The sequence below is a fragment of the Anser brachyrhynchus genome (assembly GCF_964034855.1).
Source record: "Anser brachyrhynchus genome assembly, chromosome: 1".
Lineage (NCBI taxonomy): Eukaryota > Metazoa > Chordata > Aves > Anseriformes > Anatidae > Anser > Anser brachyrhynchus.
The window spans coordinates 122,531,556-122,552,478 of NC_137694.1; the positions used below are offsets into that span (position 1 = coordinate 122,531,556).

At 34.1% G+C, this 20,923-nt stretch overlaps 1 protein-coding gene across 9 annotated transcripts in view; it reads left to right on the plus strand.

The window, feature by feature from the left end:
* Positions 1–20,923, plus strand: part of LOC308187861 (cilia- and flagella-associated protein 47-like) — a 307,333-nt gene that overhangs the window by 160,130 nt on the left and 126,280 nt on the right. For all 9 annotated transcript variants that reach the window (XR_013944960.1, XM_080576253.1, XM_080576256.1 and 6 more), the window contains one exon: positions 2,828–2,965. Coding sequence is in view for 8 of the 9 variants with exons in the window: in XM_080576253.1 (XP_080432379.1) it covers positions 2,828–2,965 (138 nt within the window). In the remaining variant the exon portion in view is untranslated. The remainder of the gene's footprint in view (positions 1–2,827; positions 2,966–20,923) is intronic.

Below are 20,923 nucleotides of genomic sequence, written 5' to 3' on the forward strand. Positions count from 1 at the left end.
TACTCAAATGTTAACTCAAATGTTTAATCAACAAAAACATTAACTCAAATGTTTTAATCAACTTGATCAACTGCTATAATTTTGATTTTATTTTGCTCATTTGATTATTATTGTTGACATGACAAATACATTAGGATATTATTTAAAATTAATGATAAAATTAGATTTTCTTGCATTTTTTTTCTCTCTAATATTGTAATGCATTAAATCAAAATTATACTTGGTTAACATATTAAGACATAAAATTAGATTATTCTAAAATTAGAATTGGTCAGTATTTTTCTTAAGAAAATGCTTTCCTATTTTTCCATTAGGTATAATGCCATCAAAATATGTTCTCTTCCATCAATACTTACATACCTTGACCATTTTCTCCAGACTTTATTCATCTGAGATTTCCCTAATGATTTTTTAAAATTGTATTTATACATGTACCTTCCCTCTGAAGACTTTAAAAAAAAAAGTCAATAGTTTCTTGAAATGGCAGTCACGGTCCAGCTTATTCAAATACCACTTCTGGCTTTGCTACTGTCATCAATTTTTAGGAATTTAGAGAAATTTTCTATTAAAATATTTTGGTTGTTTGGATGTGCTTCTCTCTTTTCTCTTCTCTCTTCTCTCTTTCTTCTTTCTTATTCTTTCTTCTTCTTTGGATAGCATAGATTTTATTTAAAACGGAAACAAAATCTGGAAATCTAATATTTAATTTAATATTATACTGTTCTTTTCTCTGTATTTAAGTAAATACCTACTTTAATCTCTCTTCCCTCTCTTCTCTTTCCTTTCTTTGCTCCTCTCCTCCTCTCTCCTCCTCTTTGCTTATTTCTACTCCTCTCCTCTCCAGCAATCTGCAGATCATAAATCATGCCTCCTTGTAAAAATTCGGTGTAATATTTCTCAGCATCTTTGTGTTTGTCATGTCAAAATTGCCACCTGATGTAGCTACCATTGATCCCATCGTGAACAAATGTTGATTTGTTCAACAACCTCTTCTAAAACAGCATTGTGCATCCTTAGTAGCATTTGACTTTGTTATGTTTTGTTTTATTTTTATTTTTTTATGTTTTATTTTGATTTATGTTTTATTTGTGCCCGCCCCCCCCTTTTTTCTTTTTTTTTTTTTTTTTCTTTCAAGAGTGACATCCTTCTAGCATACCATTAACAGGACTGTAGCTATGAGGCCATTTTATAAAAAATGATCTTTCTTGAGATGAAGTGTAAATGACCCTGGTTTATACTGGTGAATATACAGGAATCTTGATCAGTTGCTGGTACTAATGTCACAGTGGCTTCCTGAGCCAGGTGCTCTATCTCCTCCTCACTGCTGCTCCCTTTTCTAGGTCCCATGCAAACCTTGCTTGGCTTGGTCTGGGGCTTCTCTTCTTCCCTTCTGACTTCTCCCACCATCTTCTTGAGGCTCAGGATGTATGTCAAAGCCTTCCTTTTATATGTACCCGCAGATGGGTAGGGTATACCCAGCTACTATTTCTGCTTCTCCAATGCATTAATACGGTTTTGGCAAACATATTGGGAAGCTCCTCCATACTTATATACAGTGAGGAGGAGCATATTGTAGAAAATGACCTCAGAAAGGAAAAGTGAAAATGCAACAGCTCCTTGATTTAACTTTAGGTATTCTTCCTATTAAGGTGGTAAATACAAGTAGTCAGGGAGCACAGCACATCATCTATTACCACTCACCTATCCCTTTCAAAGCTGGAGAAGGAAAAAATGCCATTAAATGTAGGTATTCTTAAATCATATTGTTCTGGGACTTATGTAAAATTATATTAATTCTTCCTTTCAAATTAAAAAAACTCCACTACGAATAAATTTGCCAAACCCTTAATATGATACAGTTGCATAAATTCCCTTTGAGAGATCCTTTCACATGAATTCTAAGGATCTTGAATGGGAAAATTTCATACTGTATAATATCATAAAATAAGTCACTTCCTCAAGTTAGTTTTTTGTCATACATATGAGGCAAGAATTAAACCTGCAAAATATATTTATTTAATCTTTGAAATTCTGCAGAATGTACTGAAATACTGAGGGACAGTCATTTAGATAAGAATAATATTGATATCCAGCATTTCCAAACAGTTGTGTTGATTTAAAAGTCTGTGTCAGAGGCATGCAATATAACAAAAAACCTGCTTATTCAAAACTAGTATTTGAAATGTTCCCAAATGATATTAGTGTTGTTTAAAGGAACCAGGTACATACTGGATTTTATAATATATTTTATACTATCAAGAAGAAATTATGTTTTTAACTGAAGAGGCTTTTCACTGCAACTTAAAAATCCCATTTTTACAATCTCTGTGTATTTTGTCTTCTATAAATACTTGATTTCACCTTACAAACAACACAGAAATGCATGACAGGATATTTTAAGTATTACATTTGTTATCTTATAGTAGCAGAATGACACGGTGATTTAAAAACAAACAAACAAACAAAAACAACACAGAAACAATCAAGTCTATGCATAGAAATTTGTGCTGGAAAAAAAAAAGATGCTATTATTGTCTGCCATATATGGTCATCTTTGAAAAGTGTATTTCTTATTACTGATTTTTGGTTCAGATAAGTGGAAAAACACTGTGGGAAGAAAAATAGTTAATTTCCTTGGACTCACTTAAGACGTTTTTTTATTACCTTAAATTAGAATTGGATGGCTGACACCTGGAGTAGAAATTTTACTTTGTGTTTTATTAGTTTTGAACTGAGGAAATACTCATAGGTGTCTAGCAGTCTATTTTATAGAGCTAATGCTCTATTAGTCCCAGCTAATATAACATCTGTGATCTATTTGTTTTAGGTATAATTTCATTTGTTGCTGAAGATGCAGACCAACAGCAGTCTCAGCATAACAGCTCACCAGAGAAGACAGATGGTGAACAGGCCCTTCAGAAACTGTCAACAGAGACACCACAAACTGTTGATAGAGCAAACACAGGTATGTTTGTTCTTATGGATAACTTCATTATCTGTTTGTATAAACTTACATCTTTATTTATTTTTTAAATGGATATTTTTTATGCCAGGTCATATACCTGTAAAAACTGTAAAGTCAAATGCTTATTCCTGGCATAAATAAAATTTCTCCTTTGTTGATTTTTGTCACATTTTAATGAATTTAAAGCTTATCTCTCCCCCCGGCCACGTCTCTGAACATCACTATTGTAAAGGCACAATATTTATTAAATGTTGTCTTTTAGAAGTATCTAGTAATATTAACAGTGCTGATGTCACAGCAGGCAGTTGCTGAAATTCACACCACTCCATTCCACTTATGGAATAAACTTTTAAGTGCTAGTTGTAGATACTTGTTTGGTCATTTACAGTGAAATCTAGAATAGATTTTTCAAAAAATACCTGCTAATTTCAAATTGTCATCTCATAACTTATTATAAACAGTTTCTGGATTACTTTGGGGATTTTAAGTGTTCCAGAGGAATAGAAGTTTGCGATTAGAAATGTGCACACCGAATAGACTAAGTTTTTTATTTGTTTGTTTCTAAACCAATATCTTCTTTTTCTTTACATTTGCAAATAAAGCTTTAGTTATAGAACTGTCCTATTTATGTTTTTAATATTTAATCTGGAGCGTATTTAAATTATCAAGCTTTATGTTAGATAAGTGTATTAGTCACAGGGAAAGCTATTGGGGAAAATTCTTTTTAACCTACATCAGGTGGTGTTTTGACAAAGATTTAGATTTAAGGAAATTGGGAAGAGCTTGCAGGTGAAGATCTCTCTGCTTTCTTGGCAATTATAATTTCATTTTAATGCATTTTATCTAGTTTTAAAAAATAATCAAAAGCTAATTTAATTATTAATAAAAGAATTATTTAATTTGAGTTAGTCCAGTGTGAATGTATTTAACAAAATGTTAAATACACCTCTAAAATAATGATCATTCTATCATTCTAAATAATCATTCAGAGGTTAATATCCCATCTCTGATATGAAGCAATCCCAAGAATTTACAATCTGTATAGACAAGAGAGAGACAGAACACAGAAGCTCAGAAAACTGAAGTCATTCTCCCTGATCATACAGTAGCTTAATGGTGGGGAGTATTACAAAAATCCACTTTTTTACTCACAAGTCAGAGCCCTGTTGATGGATATGCATTGTCTTTTTAATTTACCAGATTCACTACCTCATTGGGTTTCACTAAATAGATTTTGTGAATTTTTAACTACTTTTTTTTTTTTTTTACCCAGCTCAGATTGATGATGTACTTTGTGACGTGTAGTCCACTTTTTTTTTTTTTCTTTTTAACAGCTACAATTAAAACTAACTAAAGATAGTAAAATGTCTTCTGTGGTTATGTACCTCTTAGACAAAATTAGATCTTCTAAAATGTTGTTTTGTCAATATTTGTCAATACAATGTGAGTTTAAAATAGGAAAAGGAATAGAAGTGGAAGAGAATGATGCAGAAGGGCTACATCTATAATTCTATGGTTGGTCTCCTTTCAAAAAGAGACAGAAAATGTTCACAAAGAAAATAAAGTGACAAATGAACTGATCTTTTCCAGTAATACTTATGATACAGATAACACTATTGCCATAGTGATAAAATTTTCAGAAAAAAGCAAGACAAGTCATTGTTTGATGAATGGAGGAACAAGGGATTGAAAAGAAGTCTGGAAATATTAAATATAGGATTTTTGAAGCCAAGGGGAAAAAATAAGCTAAATCAGTAAACAAAAACAACAAAAAATGTGAAGAATTATATGAGGACAGTATAGATTCAGTTCTTTTCTGTTGTATGTTTAAAGGGAACACTAGTCATGTTGAACAGTATTTTTTTTGTGTTTTTTTTTTTTTTTTTCTTTTTAAATACTGGCATAAATTGAGCTAGAATTAAGACAAAGTCCTTAGAAAGAGGACTTTCTTTTTCTTAAGGACTTTTTTGTCCTTTCTTTTAAAATTCTTCTGAAGGTCTTTAATGACTGGCCTGGTGGTTGGGGGGGAGAGTAGTAGATATTGTCTGCGTCAGCTTCAGTGAGGCATTTGACCCTGTGTTCAGAGAAGCTGAAGTATGGACTGAATAAGCCAACAGTGAGGTGAATTTAAAACTGTCTGAACCACTGGGCCCAGAGAGTGATGATCAGTGGTACAAAGTGTAGTCAGAGGCAGTAAATACCAATGTGCCCCAGGGGTCAATACTAGGTCCAACTCTGTTTAACATTTTCATTAATGATCTGGATGATGGGACAGAGTGTACCCTCAGCACGTTTTCAGGTGGGAGGAGTGACTGCTACACCAGAAGGTCTTGCTGCCATCAGGAGGGACCTTGACAGGCTGGAGCAGTGGTCTTTAAAAGACGTTTAGATTTAGAGCTTAGTGATATGGTTTAGTGGAGGACTTGAGAGAAGTGCAGTCTTGAATCTGGGTAGGAACAGCCACAGTTGAATCACTAACTAGCATTCACTGCTTTTGAGGTTTCAAGAGTATTTCCTTGTGTTCTTCTCCTACAACTGCTTTTTAATTTAAATTTTCTTGTACAAAAACATGGACATAGGTGACATTAAAACTCTTACGATGCATCAAAAGAAGTTTACAGAAGAAGGATTTAAATTGAAATTAAGTTAAGGTGATAAATACAGACAATGCAGTAGAGGTGAGAATTAGTAGATTTTGTAATGTTAGAGGAAATTAATCATAAAAGATGTGTCTAAAGTGATGCAAGAACCAGGGTCATATTGGAGGTGATTTCCAAATCTCTGCTGAAAAGGGGAAGCTTGTAAATGTTTATGAATTTAATTATCTGGTGTCTAAGCTAAACACCTCTGCTTATGAGATATTTAGGCTTTGCAAAGGTAGGAACCAGACATGCAAAACTGGTAGAATCTGTAATTAAAAGTAACTGAAAAGAGAATAAATGAGTGGATTTCTCAATACCAACCAAATCACCGATGATGTGAATTGAGGGTGGTAGGCAGTAAATTCAAAGTAAATTCACTTTTTTTTTTTTGTTGTTATTGTTACTGATAAGTCATTTGTTCATTTGGTTTTGTCACTTGTTGTGTGAAACTGACTTATGAATTTGATATATCATTCTTAAATATGGAGGTAGATGATCAGTCTCTTCACTAGCTGAGAGGAGCCAGGTGATCTGCTCCAACTCAGTTCCCTTTTTCACTGCAGAATAATTTACATGGATAAAATCAACACAGAACACTGGGTCCCATAGGTACTTGGAGTAATCTGCAGTATATTTGTATATGGCTGCATCAAGTTACTATATCTTATCTTTCAGTTTTCATTTTTTGCTGTCACTGTGCTACCATACAGTTATATCTTAGTCTTACTATAACCTTATGCATTTGTAGTAAAATGTACTAACTCAAGTTTCGCATGGTTAACAATGTTTAGGAGATCATTATGTTTACTTTCTAAAGTAGACTTAAAGTAGGATATGAAATGACCCTTCCCTGAAAGAGCGTTGCTAAATAATACAATTTTTGTCTTCAATACAGAAAATACAGCCTTACAATGTACGCATCCTAGGAACAACAAGCTTCCCCCTCAGCTTTAAATCAACTGACTGCTTCTAATCTTTACGCAAAACATCATCTTCCATCACAACCTTTCATTTGTACTAGACATCCATAGCTTTTACAACTGGGGAAAGTATCAGCTGAAAATGCCTAAATAGAGATAGAAGGTGGCAAAGTGTCATCTAAATTATATAGTGGTAATAGTCATTTTCTGAACTTACTTCAAAGAGGAACTGATGGAGGCTTAGCTTTATCCTAAGCAGTTTTCTTTTGCACGGGTATTGTTACTGCAGTTTTTCATAAAAAATGAATTTTTCTTATGACTCATCAGAGTACTGATATGACTGATATTTCTGAGATGTAGTTCAGTGTTAAATATAGGATTTCTCAACTGCAGGCTGCACACCTCTAGTAGAATGCAAACCACTTGCAGGAATGGCTTGCATTTCACCAGAGGCATCAAAGGCTGCTGGAGTGCCTCTGAAAGCTGAGAATCCCTGTAGCTACTGTTACTATTCTGGGGTAACAGAAAATAGTGGGCTCCTAGAGAAAAACTAAATGGACTTGAAACCAAAACAAATGTGAGGTCACCTATAGCTGAATAAAGCTATAGAAGGTCTCTAATGATAAAAACATGTAAACCAAAAATATTTGTCTTGCTGTCAATCAGTAGAAAATATTATTTTAAAACATACTAGCAACTGCTACCTTGTTCTAACATTCAATCTAACATCTAACATTGAATACAGTCTTCAGGTGCTCAAAAATATGCATCATATAAATACATATATATATATATAAACATTTAGCTTTTTCTGTCTAAAATAGTTTTCGTATATTCCTTTCAACATTCCTACCAACATTGCTCATAATACTCTTCCCACTAATGATACTGTAATTTGTTCAAGATTTTTTTTTCTCCTGTAGTTAACTGCAGATGCAGTTAAAAAAGAAGTGCATTTACTGCTTGCAATGAAAACCATTGCTACAGAAATCCTTATGACAAATCCTCTTTTTGTTGCTTTACACCAGGAGAAAAAAATAATCAGAAAAATGTCTGCAGCACAAAAGTAGTGATAGAGATTGCCTCTTTGTTCATTGATAGGAATTTCCAGTTCTTTCCAAAGCATATTTCTGTCTTCCTAGAGAAGAGCTCCTCATTTATTTGTTTTCTCATGGGATCCAAAAGTAAACAGAGACCAAGTGGGTGCTGACTGAAAGTAGGATGCAGCTGATCTTTGGTATGAGACATCTCTTTAGATATTCATTTGGAAAAAAAAGTGATGAAATCATCAGTAAATATTAGTCTTTAATATATAGTTGTTTCACAGTGTGACCAAATGCTCTGACACCTCATACACTTGTCAAAATTTCCTTTCAAGGTGGAGGAAATTGTTTTGAGTACACAGTCCATAGCAGCTTCTTAAACAGAATTATCCTTAGACAATTGCCCTTGTGTAGTGCTCTTTGCTGTGTTGCATGTGGGCAATGTGGAGGATGCTTGGCTCAGTTTTTGCTAGAGCAGCTCAGCCACCCACAGGAGTTTGATCCAGCACCTTCTCTGAAGAAGAGCTGAGAATGTCAAGTTGGTGCAGTTAGTGCAATAGCTAAGATTTGCGCTGCAGCTGCAAATCCACCTTTTCCTTTTCCAGAATCTCTGTCTCTCTCTCTCTCTCCAGCACTAAGTTGCAGCACAGAGCTGGCACTTGAGCAACAGCTTTTATTGTTCCTGCTATTGGCGATATCTCTCAGAACTGAGATCTACAGATGCAGAAAGTGCAACACAGGAATTTTTCATGTGCTCTTGTCTTAATCTGTTTGCCTTGAGCATTACTTTTACCAAAAGATTATGCTTCGTATTGCATTATTCTTATGAACTGCATTTACATGTTTATGCCATTGCCAAGTTTTTGCATTTCTTTGTAGTTGGAAGGCACAACATCAAAAAGATGCACTGCTTGCAAATTGGCCTAAGCTTTTTGTAATGGCTTAATGGTTAGGCCAGGCATTCATTTTGGCAAAGCCTGCTTTAATTATCTTTTTTAAAGCTTATTTATCTTTCAACCAGGCTTTCAATGACAAGGGACATTTCCTAGTCTAAGAATTTATAATTGTAGTCTTCATGCTATGTCTTCTTGACAGTTTAGTGTGTTTCCCATTGTCTTTAGAAACTGCTTCCAAGTGGGTTCATTGAGAAAGCAACACATTGGAAAGGTAATAATATTTACATATAAGGTCCTTCTGAACCGTCAGGCTTGAAATCAGTCTCTGAGAACTGAACATCTGTGGCAGCACTCTGAGGGCATTCATGTAAGGAAGACAATGAAAAATTTTCTTTGTTCTAGCAGCTGTTAAAGGCTATTAAGAGGAAAACAGCACTCAGGTTGGTGACAATTTAAAATATAGGTTTACATTTCTTTGTGTGAAATTTTAAAAAAGATCATAAGAACTGAGTGCAATGGTAGATGTTAGGATTTAATCTGAATTAATAGAATAATATGGTTAATATACCTTTAAGGGTATAATTCATGTACTTCTAAAGGTATAATTGCTATACAATATTTACATATTTACATATTTATATAGTTATACATATTTATTTGCAGAATTAATATCTTTCCAACATAAAATAAAACCACAGGAATATCTTAAAAATCATCTTGAGTTATCTACCTAATAAATTTTGATTGTGTAGTAAAGCTATTTTTCAGTATAATCTGCATGCTGTATGTTCAAGTATATTGTGCTCCAGCTTCAGATTAGTTTGTTTAAAGTCTCCATCTTCAGAAAAAAAGAAAATTACAGAACAAATATTGAAAGAAAATAGTCCCCATGTAAATGGCATGCATATTTGAAAATGTAAACTGCCAACCAGAGATGCTTTTTTTGTTTGTTTTTGCTAGCTTTTTCTCAGTTGCAGCTATACTTAAGCTAGTGGGGATGGTTTGGCATATGCAGAACATTAAGGACTCGACTGTTTTATCCTTTTTTCCTTTGTCAAAAAGAATGTTCAATTATTATTAGCTTTCTCAGTAGGTGCTCTTCTGCAGTACTGCAGTCTGCTAAGTGTTATGCATTTTCCTGTGCCCTTTTGAAACTCAGAACAGCTTGATTCCACTAATAAACTAACATGTTGTTTTGAAACAGTTCAGAAGTAGCAATGCTTCAAGGACCTATGGCCCACATGGAATTTTGTGGGGCATGGTATGTGTGCAATTAAAAATCTGTGCAAACTAAACATGATAGCCCATTTAAAATTAATAACAAAAGCAGTTTGTAATTGCTTGCAGTAAGGCTGCTTGTGAATTTTAGGTTACATCATCCTTCATGCAGCAGGTGTTTTAATATAGCTATGCTACCATAACCACAAATAAGTCACTCCATTTGTAAACCTGTACATCTGTATATTTTTGGATGCCATAGCATGCAGGATTGCATTTGCATATAAATAGATTAAATTTTCTTACCTAATTAAAAATGTCTGGGATATGCATATTGCTTGTTCTAATAGTCTGTAGTTGTAATAACAAATTAACAATAAGCTCTATTACTGAGAAACACATTCCTTCTGTCATATCTGGCAGCTCTCAAGTATTTATATGTATACAGAATTTTGTCAATTAGCAGCCAATTTAATACAAATATTCTGAAAAAAACTGTGTAGAAGAATGGGTGTAGTTGTCATGGTTACCTGGCTAGATATGCTCTGGTCTTCTCTCTGTCCCTCTTAAGTTCACTGGTGATATAATAGGCATGTCTTGCACCTTGCTGAATTGAAATGGCACAGTATAACCACACTGGAATTTCCTCCCCTTCTAGTCTACTATTCAGCAACAGGGCTAATGTGAGAAGCCTAAGTATAAACCCTTTCCTAGATGCCTGTGACAAAACATTGAGTGATCTATAAAATAACCTTTCTGAAACAAAATAGTAAATAAACCAGCACCAGCAGTAGTTTCTTTGCAGTCAATGCCCTTGCTATTAGGTTTGAGTGTGTGAGATGCTCTTTATTTATGTCATCATATGCCTTTCCTACTTTGTCATGCTTACAGAGAATTCTCATTTTACCCCTTAGCGTATAATCAGTCATAAACGCACAGCGAACATGTAATAGTCATGAAACAGAGGCATAAGTCTGCTTAGGACAGAAAATAATGGGGTGAGGACAGGACAGAGGGAAGGTCCCTACCAGTCTCCCCTATTCATGCTGTTTCAATTGCTATGAGCTGTGAAAGTACATATTGTGCCAGAAAACAAGAAAAAGTCAAATTTTACAACTTAATATTTGGGTCATTTCACAAGAAGTGGAGTTCAATTCAAATATGTGATTATTAAAATCTTTCATGTTTTTATCCTGTCTAAATAATTACTTGAATCTATTACATGACTCTAAACATTACAGATACATTCCAATTACAGGAACATCAACAAGATTTGCTAAAAGCAATTGCTTAGAATAACTTGTTGCTTATGGGTGCAAGCACTTTCCTGTAAGGTGTGTGTTTAGTCTCTTAGGCAGAGTAAGGAATTGGAATTGAAATTCTTAGGGCCTGACAGGGCAATCCAACTACATATAAGTAGCTATATATATATATATGTATTATGTATACACACACTGTGTATATATATTGCAAGTTTCTGAAAATGAAATAGCTCAGAAACATTAATTACAACAATTATGTTCTTAAGATAACAGGAGGCATATTAGTTTCCAACAGGAGGAAATAAACCACATTTATCAGTTCGATCTAATTTATTTTTTTCTCTCCACTATAGGGCTTCTTCACATATTATTTTAATAATCCTAATACAAGTAGTGCTATACTTTTGTAAGTAGACAAGTTTGCACCACATACTACTGCCATTGTCTGCCTTTGGACCTATAACCACATTGTTCCTAAGGACTTATATTTGTGATTAGGTAATTCTAGCTATGTAAGTCATTTTTATAAGTAAAGAACTGTAAGTTCACCTAGCTGTTTTTTCATGGATGAATTTCACTCGTATTCAGATCCTCTTGTTCATTCCATAGGCTGCTGCTGGAATTTGCTATGGACTTTTATTTCTATAGCAGCTGCAAAATAAATGGTCTATATAGAGTTTTGGCTCTTAGTTCATCCCAAACAATGGATGTTCCTGAATTCTCATTCATTCAGTTATGAGATAGTAACCAGAAAAGGGCCACTCTGACATTTTTACTGAGTATGCAATTGATGTTTTTTGTCCATTGCAGTGATTTATTTGTTGTGATGTCTACTGTCTCTCTCAAAATTTTCCCTTTGCTTTCTCTGTGGTAATAGCAGAACCCTAATTGTTCTTAACATATTTAAGAAATTATAAATATTAGTGAAGCATTGTTTCACACTGTGGCAAAAGACAGATGGCACTTTATGCACTATCGTTAGAGGGTGAGAGTATGTGTATGTAAAAAGTATAATTAGATTTGGATAAACTTTTGAGGCATTACTTATTTCTGCTTATTGCATTTGGCACTGATTTTGCTATAGAACTTTCTCTGTGAAAGAGATATTTTTGAGTAAGCAGAAGGAAACTTTAGAGGAGATAAAAATGCAAACAACATTGTGAGTTGTCAAATTTATAGTATGGATTGTAGTAATTGCTCATTTAATATATCTTAATGAAATTATAGAAGTATAAACATGAAAAAATAATTGGAATGCTGTTAGAATATTAACAGAAATGATTGCCATAGTGATATTATTTCCAGTTTTTACTTCTTTTGTGCTTAAAATATTAATTAAAATGTATTATTGCAATATTTAAGTTTGCTAAGGTGTTACTGGATATGTGTTCAAACCATACAAAATCAGAGGGTGTATGTATCAAGAAATGTGTTAAATTTTATATTTAAATGGTTTCTATGTGTGTATTAGAGTTTATGCACCAACGATCCATCAATAGGTAAATGAGATGTCAGATCCTAGAATGTATCCAGCTAGCAGTCACTTTGCCTTTTCTTTGTGAACTTAGAAAGTACTTTAGAAGATACTTACTGGTATCATTACCTTGTCTGTTAAATATCACACTTCAGTTCACATCCAAAATTTGAGCTGTTTTGCATTGAAAAGTCTGGCAGATCCTTTTCCTTTACCTTGAAGCATCTGTCAGATCTTGTATTAAAGTTTACTGAATATTAGTTTGACTGTCTATGGTAACCTTACAAATCCATAAATATTCTTTCCCTTGACAAATGTAGTTAAAGTATTTCTTTTCAGGCATGATTATTTTAGACTGTTATTTTGAGTCCCCAAAACATGCTTGTTTATTTCTGTGGAAAGGTCCTTTTTTTACCCTTTTCTGTTTTGCAATAAACTATATTTGTTCCACTGAACTTTTGACCTATATTTTTCCAATACTAGGAAAATCTGAATCTCATGCTTCTTTTTTGACTGATTTGTTTGTTTCCTTTCCTCTACTTGCTACCAATAAATTTATGGAGAGATTGTGTGACATTTTTTCTTGATACTCCTTATAATGTCTTGTATGTAACTTGTGGTTTATTAAAAGCCTGATTTATAAGTGATAAACTGTAGATCTCATCTCAAGGATCTTTCATATGATCCTTGCTTTTCTACAGGTAGAAGAAGAGGCAAACAGGCAAAAATATGAGAAAGTACCGTAGGAGTTCTTGTGTCCTATATGTTTTGAATCAGGTCATGTTGGTCTGATTGCAACTGAAATACCTTTCACAACCTATTTCTAAGCAGTGATCAAAATAGGAATCAGAATGTTTTTCAGCCCTACTGGGATGCAGGGGTACCTGGGATACATACTAGGATTCTCCAGGATAGGAGAACTACAAGTTTAGAAAATACAGTAATTCCAGGAAAAAAAAAAAAAGTAAATTGACTGAAGTTGTACATTCTCAGGTGCCATTGGGGCCAGTCCATACATTTAGAGAAAGTGGTTTTAATAGGTAATTCTTGAGGATCCAAAAGGGGTTCCCAAGCTCAGTGAGGAAAATCATTTTTTTTTTGTTTTCTCTTTAATTTCCTTTTTTTTTTTTTTTCCCTGTTTAACTTCAAAAATCAGTTTTGGTTTATTTGAGGCATCTTTGACATGAGGACTGAGAAAATGGAAGAAAACTGTTGTACAAAGATGCTATTATAAAAATGGCATCTTCAAAAATGCTTTGTTTGCCATAATATTTTTGTAGGTATGGTATCTCATTCATCCCCTTTGTTTCCAGGTTATAAATTACTTAGTTCCAAGTATTTATTTTTCTCTACGATATCTAGCTCTTTTTCACCTTCCACGGGTGTCATGGTTTCTTTGAAAAACTTAAGAAATTACAGGTTATTGTATGAAATTGTGGATGCAAAAGCTTTGTGGCACTGTAAATACAGAAGGTAGCATTCTGCTAATGCAAGTTAAGAAGATAATTGGAATTGCTGTTTGAAGGTTTGGTGTTTGTTTTGTTTGTTTGTTCCTTCATACTGAATGACACCAAATACTATTTACTTCTTTTTAAGGAAGATAGAATTCTTCATTCTAAATAGAAAGATGTAAGCAGCATTATGAGAAAAATATGGAATCATAGAATCATCTAGGTTGGAAAAGACCTTCAAGATTACTAAATACAACCATGTAAAATTCCCTCTTCGAGAATATATACAAATATTGTTACCGTTATTTGAAAGTGATAAGGTATTGCACTCAAATGACTGTTACTTGCTGTACAATATGGCAATTATTATTGCATTGCTTTGAACTGTAAAATGCATATTTGTTGTGGTTTAACCCGGCCGGCAGCTAAACACCACACAGCCGTTCGCCCACCCTCCCCCCTCCCTCTCTGGGATGAGGGAGAGAAACGGGAAAGTGAAGCCTGTGAGTTGAGATAAAGACAGTTTATTAAGACAGGAAAATAATAATAATAATAGTAGCATGACTAATAATAATGTGTACGAAACAAGTGATGCACAATGCAATTGCTCACCACCCGCTGACCGATGCCCAGCCTATCCCCGAGCAGCTGGCCCCCCACCCCGGCCAGCCACCCCTATATATTGTTTAGCATGACGTCAGATGGTATGGAATACCCCTTTGGCCAGTTTGGGTCAGCTGTCCTGGGTCTGTCCCCTCCCAGCTCCTGCTGCACCCCCAGCCTGCTCGCTGGCAGGACAGAGCGAGAAGCCGAAAAGTCCTTGGCCTGGTGTAAACACTGCTCTGCAACAATTAAAACATCAGCATGTTATCAGCGCTCTTCTCATCCTAATCCAAAACATAGCACCCTACCAGCTACTAGGAGGAAAATTAACTCTGTCCTAACTAAAACCAGGACAATATTTTAAAACACATGATTTTTGTATAGGCTTCACATAATAGACACATTGTAAACCATGCTTGTTGCGTAACAGATATTTTACAGAAGCAGATAAAGAAAAAGCATTTAACATAAGTATTTTGTATGTCACTATTGTAGATATATGCAGTATTAAATAATGTGCAGGACACAAAACCTAGCAAGATAGATATGTGGGTTTTTTTTTGGTTGTTGTTTGATTGATTTTTAATGTGTATAGTGTATATGAAACATAGGAAATTGCATATGTGAATTTCTGTTCAGTCATTTTCAATTGGGAATGCATCAACGGTTCCTTATATACCTGTTATTTCAGCCTTGGATTTTGTGCATATTTAAAAAAATATAATTTCTAATAATGGAAAGCCTCATGAAAAAACTGCACTTGAGTTAGTACAATAATAGTAATCCCTGTTTTTTTTTTTTTTTTTTTGTGGGAGGTGAGGGGGATGTTTACAAAGGCTTTTGCTTTTTTTGGCAAATTAGAGTTAATTGTAAGAATATGATTAGCATTCCTGGTAAACTGTGTAACTGAGCCTATATTATTTAGGACGATTGGTTCTACTTTCATAGTGTATGTACTAATTATCATCCAATGTCAGGATTTAGAGGATTGCTTTAACTAAACTCTCTGGGTTTAACAGTTTACTAGACTTTACTTATCTACCAACATATTGAGCAATTAGTAAGAACAGCCTTTATCAGTGTTACAATCTATGCTTCCTGTTGTAAAGAAGATAGGGAGACAAAGTTCAGCATCTGTAAATATGAAAAATAATATCCATGAAATTAATGAAGAGTTAGTTTTATGTAGTGTAGAAATACGTAAGCATAAAGCTCTTCTACTCAAAGATTAATGGAATTTGGCGTAATTTCTTATTTTATTGTAAACAAATTGCTCACACAACTCTACAGTGTGTTTGGCTGAAATCTAATGAAAATCGGCCTACTTAATCCTTGTGGTCAGGATTCTATTTCATATAAGTAATTTTCTGTTTATGGATGTTAGAGAAATAAACATAGTTTTTCTAAAATAACCAAGAATTTTAGGTGCTCAACAGAAATGTGTTAAAGAGGTCAGGAAGTGGTCAAAAAATTGTACTTGATAGTATCTTCTTCAGGGAGCGCATATTGTAGAATTATCTTGATTTTGTGTGCATGTGTGTGTCGTTTCTTTGTCTTGCCTTTTTGTCTTGAGTTACAAGGACAAGGTCAAAAGTATAGTTACATGGCAGTAAACTTGATTAAAAGGTTTCTATCAAGATAGAAGTGTGATATTGAGTGAGAATAAATGGATACTTGTCAGATTCAATGCCTTTGCATTTTCCTAACTATGTTTGTAGGAAATGCTACAGTAAGACTATATTAGGACCGATAAAACACCTTAGATTAATTTCATATTATTGCCATACCAGCTGTAATATAGATAAAAGTATTTTTTTTCTGTTAAATACAGAATAACAAATTTTGTAATGAATGGTGGTCAGGAATCCCTCAGTAGGCTGCATGTGTATAACTTCTGTACTCTTGGCTTATCTTCACATAAGAAAAAGACATTCTTCCAGATTTAGCATGGTTTTTAAATGCATCTACATAGGATTAGCCTGCTGAAGCATGATAGAGAACTTAGAAGTGAACCCTGTTGAGCGGTCTTTTCACTGTAGTTTCTTGTAGATTTCTATAATAAAATCAAAGTTAGCTCACAGTTAAAGGTTCAATTAGAAATTCACATATATTCCAGGAAATGTTGTTAAATTAGCTTCCTGGTAGCTAGAAGGGTGAAGTCTTTGAATTTTAATGAAGTTCTATATTCAAAATGAGGATATGTAGTGCTAAACATTTTGGGGGGGTCTTTTTAAATATTTTGAAAAGCTGGTGAGTTCCAAGCTGAGAGATGCAAGCATATAGGGAAATAAAGTAATTTATTTTTCACTTGTGCAATGCTGTTTGACTCTAAATTAGGAAGTATAGCTTTTAAATAGTTTACCATTTAAAGAAAAAAGAGAAACAGAACATTGATCTTCTCTCGTACCTGAACAATATATATTCCCATTAATGGGTTACAGTGGAGTAAACATGTGCCTTAAGAAAAATCTGTTAACTACCCTCTTACTCTGTTCTAAAGAAAGATGACAATAGTTTGTAAATTACAAGGTAATTCCTATAATCCAGTTGATTCAATTTCATTTGCCTCTAGAATGAAAAGGAACACTGCTAGATAGAGTGTACCTTTTAATACCTTCCATGTGGAACAATTTGTTAAGAGTAGTTACTTGCTTGTGTGACACAACACTAGTATAAAACTGGAGTACCTTTATCTTCAGTAAGCTTGTTTTGATTCTTTTTGTATTGACAATACTAGAATATGACTTGGAATTTTATGATAAAGAACATTTAACTGATGGAAGTATCTTTCACCACAGCATATTACGTTTAGAGAGCACAACAGCTGGAGAATTTTTAAAGAAATTCTAACAGACTTTAGCTGCTAAGACTTGAAACCGAGAGGTTTGCTATGCCATGTATGTGAGCATGCTTCTGAGATACAAGAAAGCTAATTACAAAGAATGAGCTGCTTTTCTGCTGCCTTTTCTTTTTCTCCAGCTAATCTGATCTTCTGCCTGTCACAGGGCATTGTGTTTTACTGATATTTCATTCAGTAATTTGTGTTTGACTGAAATAAAAGTTCCAAAAAACATTAATTATGCATTGGCACATTGTTTCAGTCATGAGGATTTTTACCAGTTATAAAATCATTCTGCTTTCATATTTGAATTTTTCTGGCTTCAGTTCATATGTGTTATATTTTGTTTTTGTCCATTATGTCAAAGACATCTTAGTAGCCCAAATGTTTTCTTTGTGAAGGAATTTTATGTAGTATAACAATACTACCTACTAAAACAAACAAACAAACAAAACTCCCTAAAAACTATGACCAATTAGGTTTTCTCTCACTGGAGCAATAATACTTATTATATGTATAAATGTCTGCATTTTATATTTTTTGTATTTATCACTTGAGAACCATTTTAAGGAACTTTAGGACTGGAAATCATCTCAGAGTACAACTTAACCTACTGTGCCAAGGGTATATCAACCGTGACTGTGTGTACATGACTTTTGAGCTGGCTATACTTTTTCAGATGTGTTAAAATGTCTGTCACACAGCTTACCCAAGCTGTTCACCTGGCAAATGATTTCCAAGTGTAAGTCACATTTCATACCCACTTTAAATGTGCAATGCTATACTAAACCTAATAGTGAATACTATTTATGCAAAGATGCAGAAGAAAAAAAAAAAAGGAAAAAAAATGAGTTATTTTACTCCATCCTTATTTGTAACTTATCAATATTGGTGGCTTTTCTGCTGAATTGACAGAAGACATGCCTTTCCCTTCTGTTCTCTTTCCCTTTCCATTCTTCATTAAATGGTTTATATTGTTCTGGTATGCATTCTTGGAGAGTAGTGGCAATTGTCCTAACCCTCCAGAGAGCCCCTGGGGAAGTTTAGGGAACCTATTTTCCATGATCACCTTTAGCAGCTTTATAGGCCAGCATAATAGGAATAAACATTAATCTTTCTGTTCCTTATCTGAGACCTTACAGATTCATCCACAGAGAGCAAGTTGCAGGGGAAGACTTTTGGACTTTCCAATTTTTAGCTGAACAGACAGACAAAGAGTTAAATAAACAAACAAACAATCAAACAAAAAAACTCAGTCAAAATAAAGCCGAATAGGGCAAATGAAGAAAAATCACTAGTGCTTTGGAAAAAATCTTAAAAATTTTGGGCCATTTTAAAATTTGAATAAAGTAAGTGGGAGCAGGGAAGGTTAGTGAGTAACTTATGTGAGTTGGATTAGGAAATTGACTGACATGGATATGCTTGGCATTGCTTCTTCTTGGGACTGTAGTCCAAGCTTTGCATGTATTAGCAGAGTGCCAGGAACTCTAGTTTTGTGTCAGCTAGAGATTTTGATTGTGCATGGGTGTATTTACCTGTGTCATAGGTGGCTGGTATCTGGGTGATACACTGTCATATGCTCTGAGCTTACTCCCCATGCCACAGTTTCCTCGGGAAAAGAACTCCACATGAACCAGATCAGACCTTGATTTCTGTCCCAGTGTGTACCGACAGGTCTGTATCTAGCCACTAGAAGTTTCTTATAGAAGCAAGCTAATTTCATGAAATGTATATGCCCTGGAGAAGTGCAGAAAACAATACAACTGGAAACAGAAAAAAGCCACTGTAGAAGGGGAATAGCCATATTTGCCATATTTACATTTTATCACCCAGCTGCAAGGGAGAAGGGAGGGCTGTGATGTCATCACGTTAGGGTATTGAGATTTGATGAAGAACATCAAGAACATTCTGAATTAAAGGGATATTTTCTGTTTTGCAAATCATCCAGATCTAGAAGATCTGCTGGATATATTTTTTAAGCTGTTACTTGAGAGATGGAAATAATAAAGTGTCTTTATGGAGTAAAGGAGGCTGGCTGAAAAATGGTGCTAAGACACCATACCACGCTGATAGTAATAGCATGGAAGGGAAGACAGCTTCAAAAATGGAAGCTGGCAACAGCACTGGTCGTCCATTTATTTGAAATAAGCTGTCTGTGGTGGTAAAAATTCTCTTCTTCTTACACTTTTGGAGAAAAGTTAGGGAAAGGGAATATCAATCATTGGACAGTGATGTCAAAGTTGCCACCATGAAGTGGTGACATTCTTCTGAGAACATAGTTTTGAAGGGAGAAGAAAAATAGAGTGGTTCTGGGAATCTGCCTTAGAAGAGAGAAGACGTTTTCAGAGCTTTGTTTCCCAGTGGTCACAGCTAATTCCTAGGGCCAAAATGTGATCCTCATTTTACTTTTTACAAAATTGTTCTCACTTCTGTTTCCATAGTTTCCCAAGTATCAAGAGCCTTTGGAGTTACAGTCATTATCTAGTTTAGGACAATACTAAAGAAAAGGAACCATGCCCTAGTTTGTAGATTTCCCTCTTGTAGAATCCCCTTCTTCATCAATCCTGCCTATATGTATATTAAACCAAAAATTTTGAATTCTTTCAATATTAAATATATTTTTATGTATGAACATATTATAATGTCATTTTAAATTGCAGCATTTTGAAGTGTACCACTTTCATACATCAGCTCTGAAGAAGGTGCACAAACTGATGTAATCTTTCAACCTCAATGTCATGTTAGTACTGTCCCTCTCTATGAACTAGGTTTGCTATGAAAGATATATTTGTAGCCAACTGTAAATTTATAAAGGTTGCTCTAAGCTACTTATATTTATGTACATATAGATGTATATTATGTCCTGTACAAACATGATTAATGTTTGAGGAACAAATATTATTTCAAACAATGTTGTAAGTATTACAATAAATGAACATTCATTGACAGGCTAAGGTTACTCAAATATGTTCATTTGCATAAAATAGCATTCTACAGCACAGTTTGTCTTGCCATAGAATGCAAAAGCATTTAAAAAAGCTATACATAATACCAATTACCATATATTACCAAATACCATAATTACATTTACCAAAAAAAAAAAAAGTATAGCCCTTAGATGTGAAAACTGGGATGAGCTCAAGCCCAAAGGTGACGACTTTAAATTAATTACTTCATTGGAAGAAGAGAACATAGATGTATTGCCTTTCCAAGGATGAGCTATTCCACACATAGTAAAAATGAATATTAGGGTCTGCCTTTTTGCATCATTCTGAGCTTCTAACATAATAGGGTTGCAACATTCTCATGATGTGTTAGTGTTAGCTTTCTCCTTAAATTAGGTTCACACTTTCTACACATGAAAACTAATTCTGAGATGTCTAGAGCCAGTTAAAATAGGATTTAATTTATAACTAGTTTTTAGTGGAGTGATGGGTCTAACGAATCAGAAAGATTACACTTTTCACCTGAGGCAAATGAACTAAGTAGATTTATCTAGAGACACTAGATATAAAAAAAAATATCCAAAACCTTATTGAAAAACATATGGTTTTTATATGTCTTTGGACAGATTATTGTAACTAGTTATGTATTTGGCATAAATGTTGAG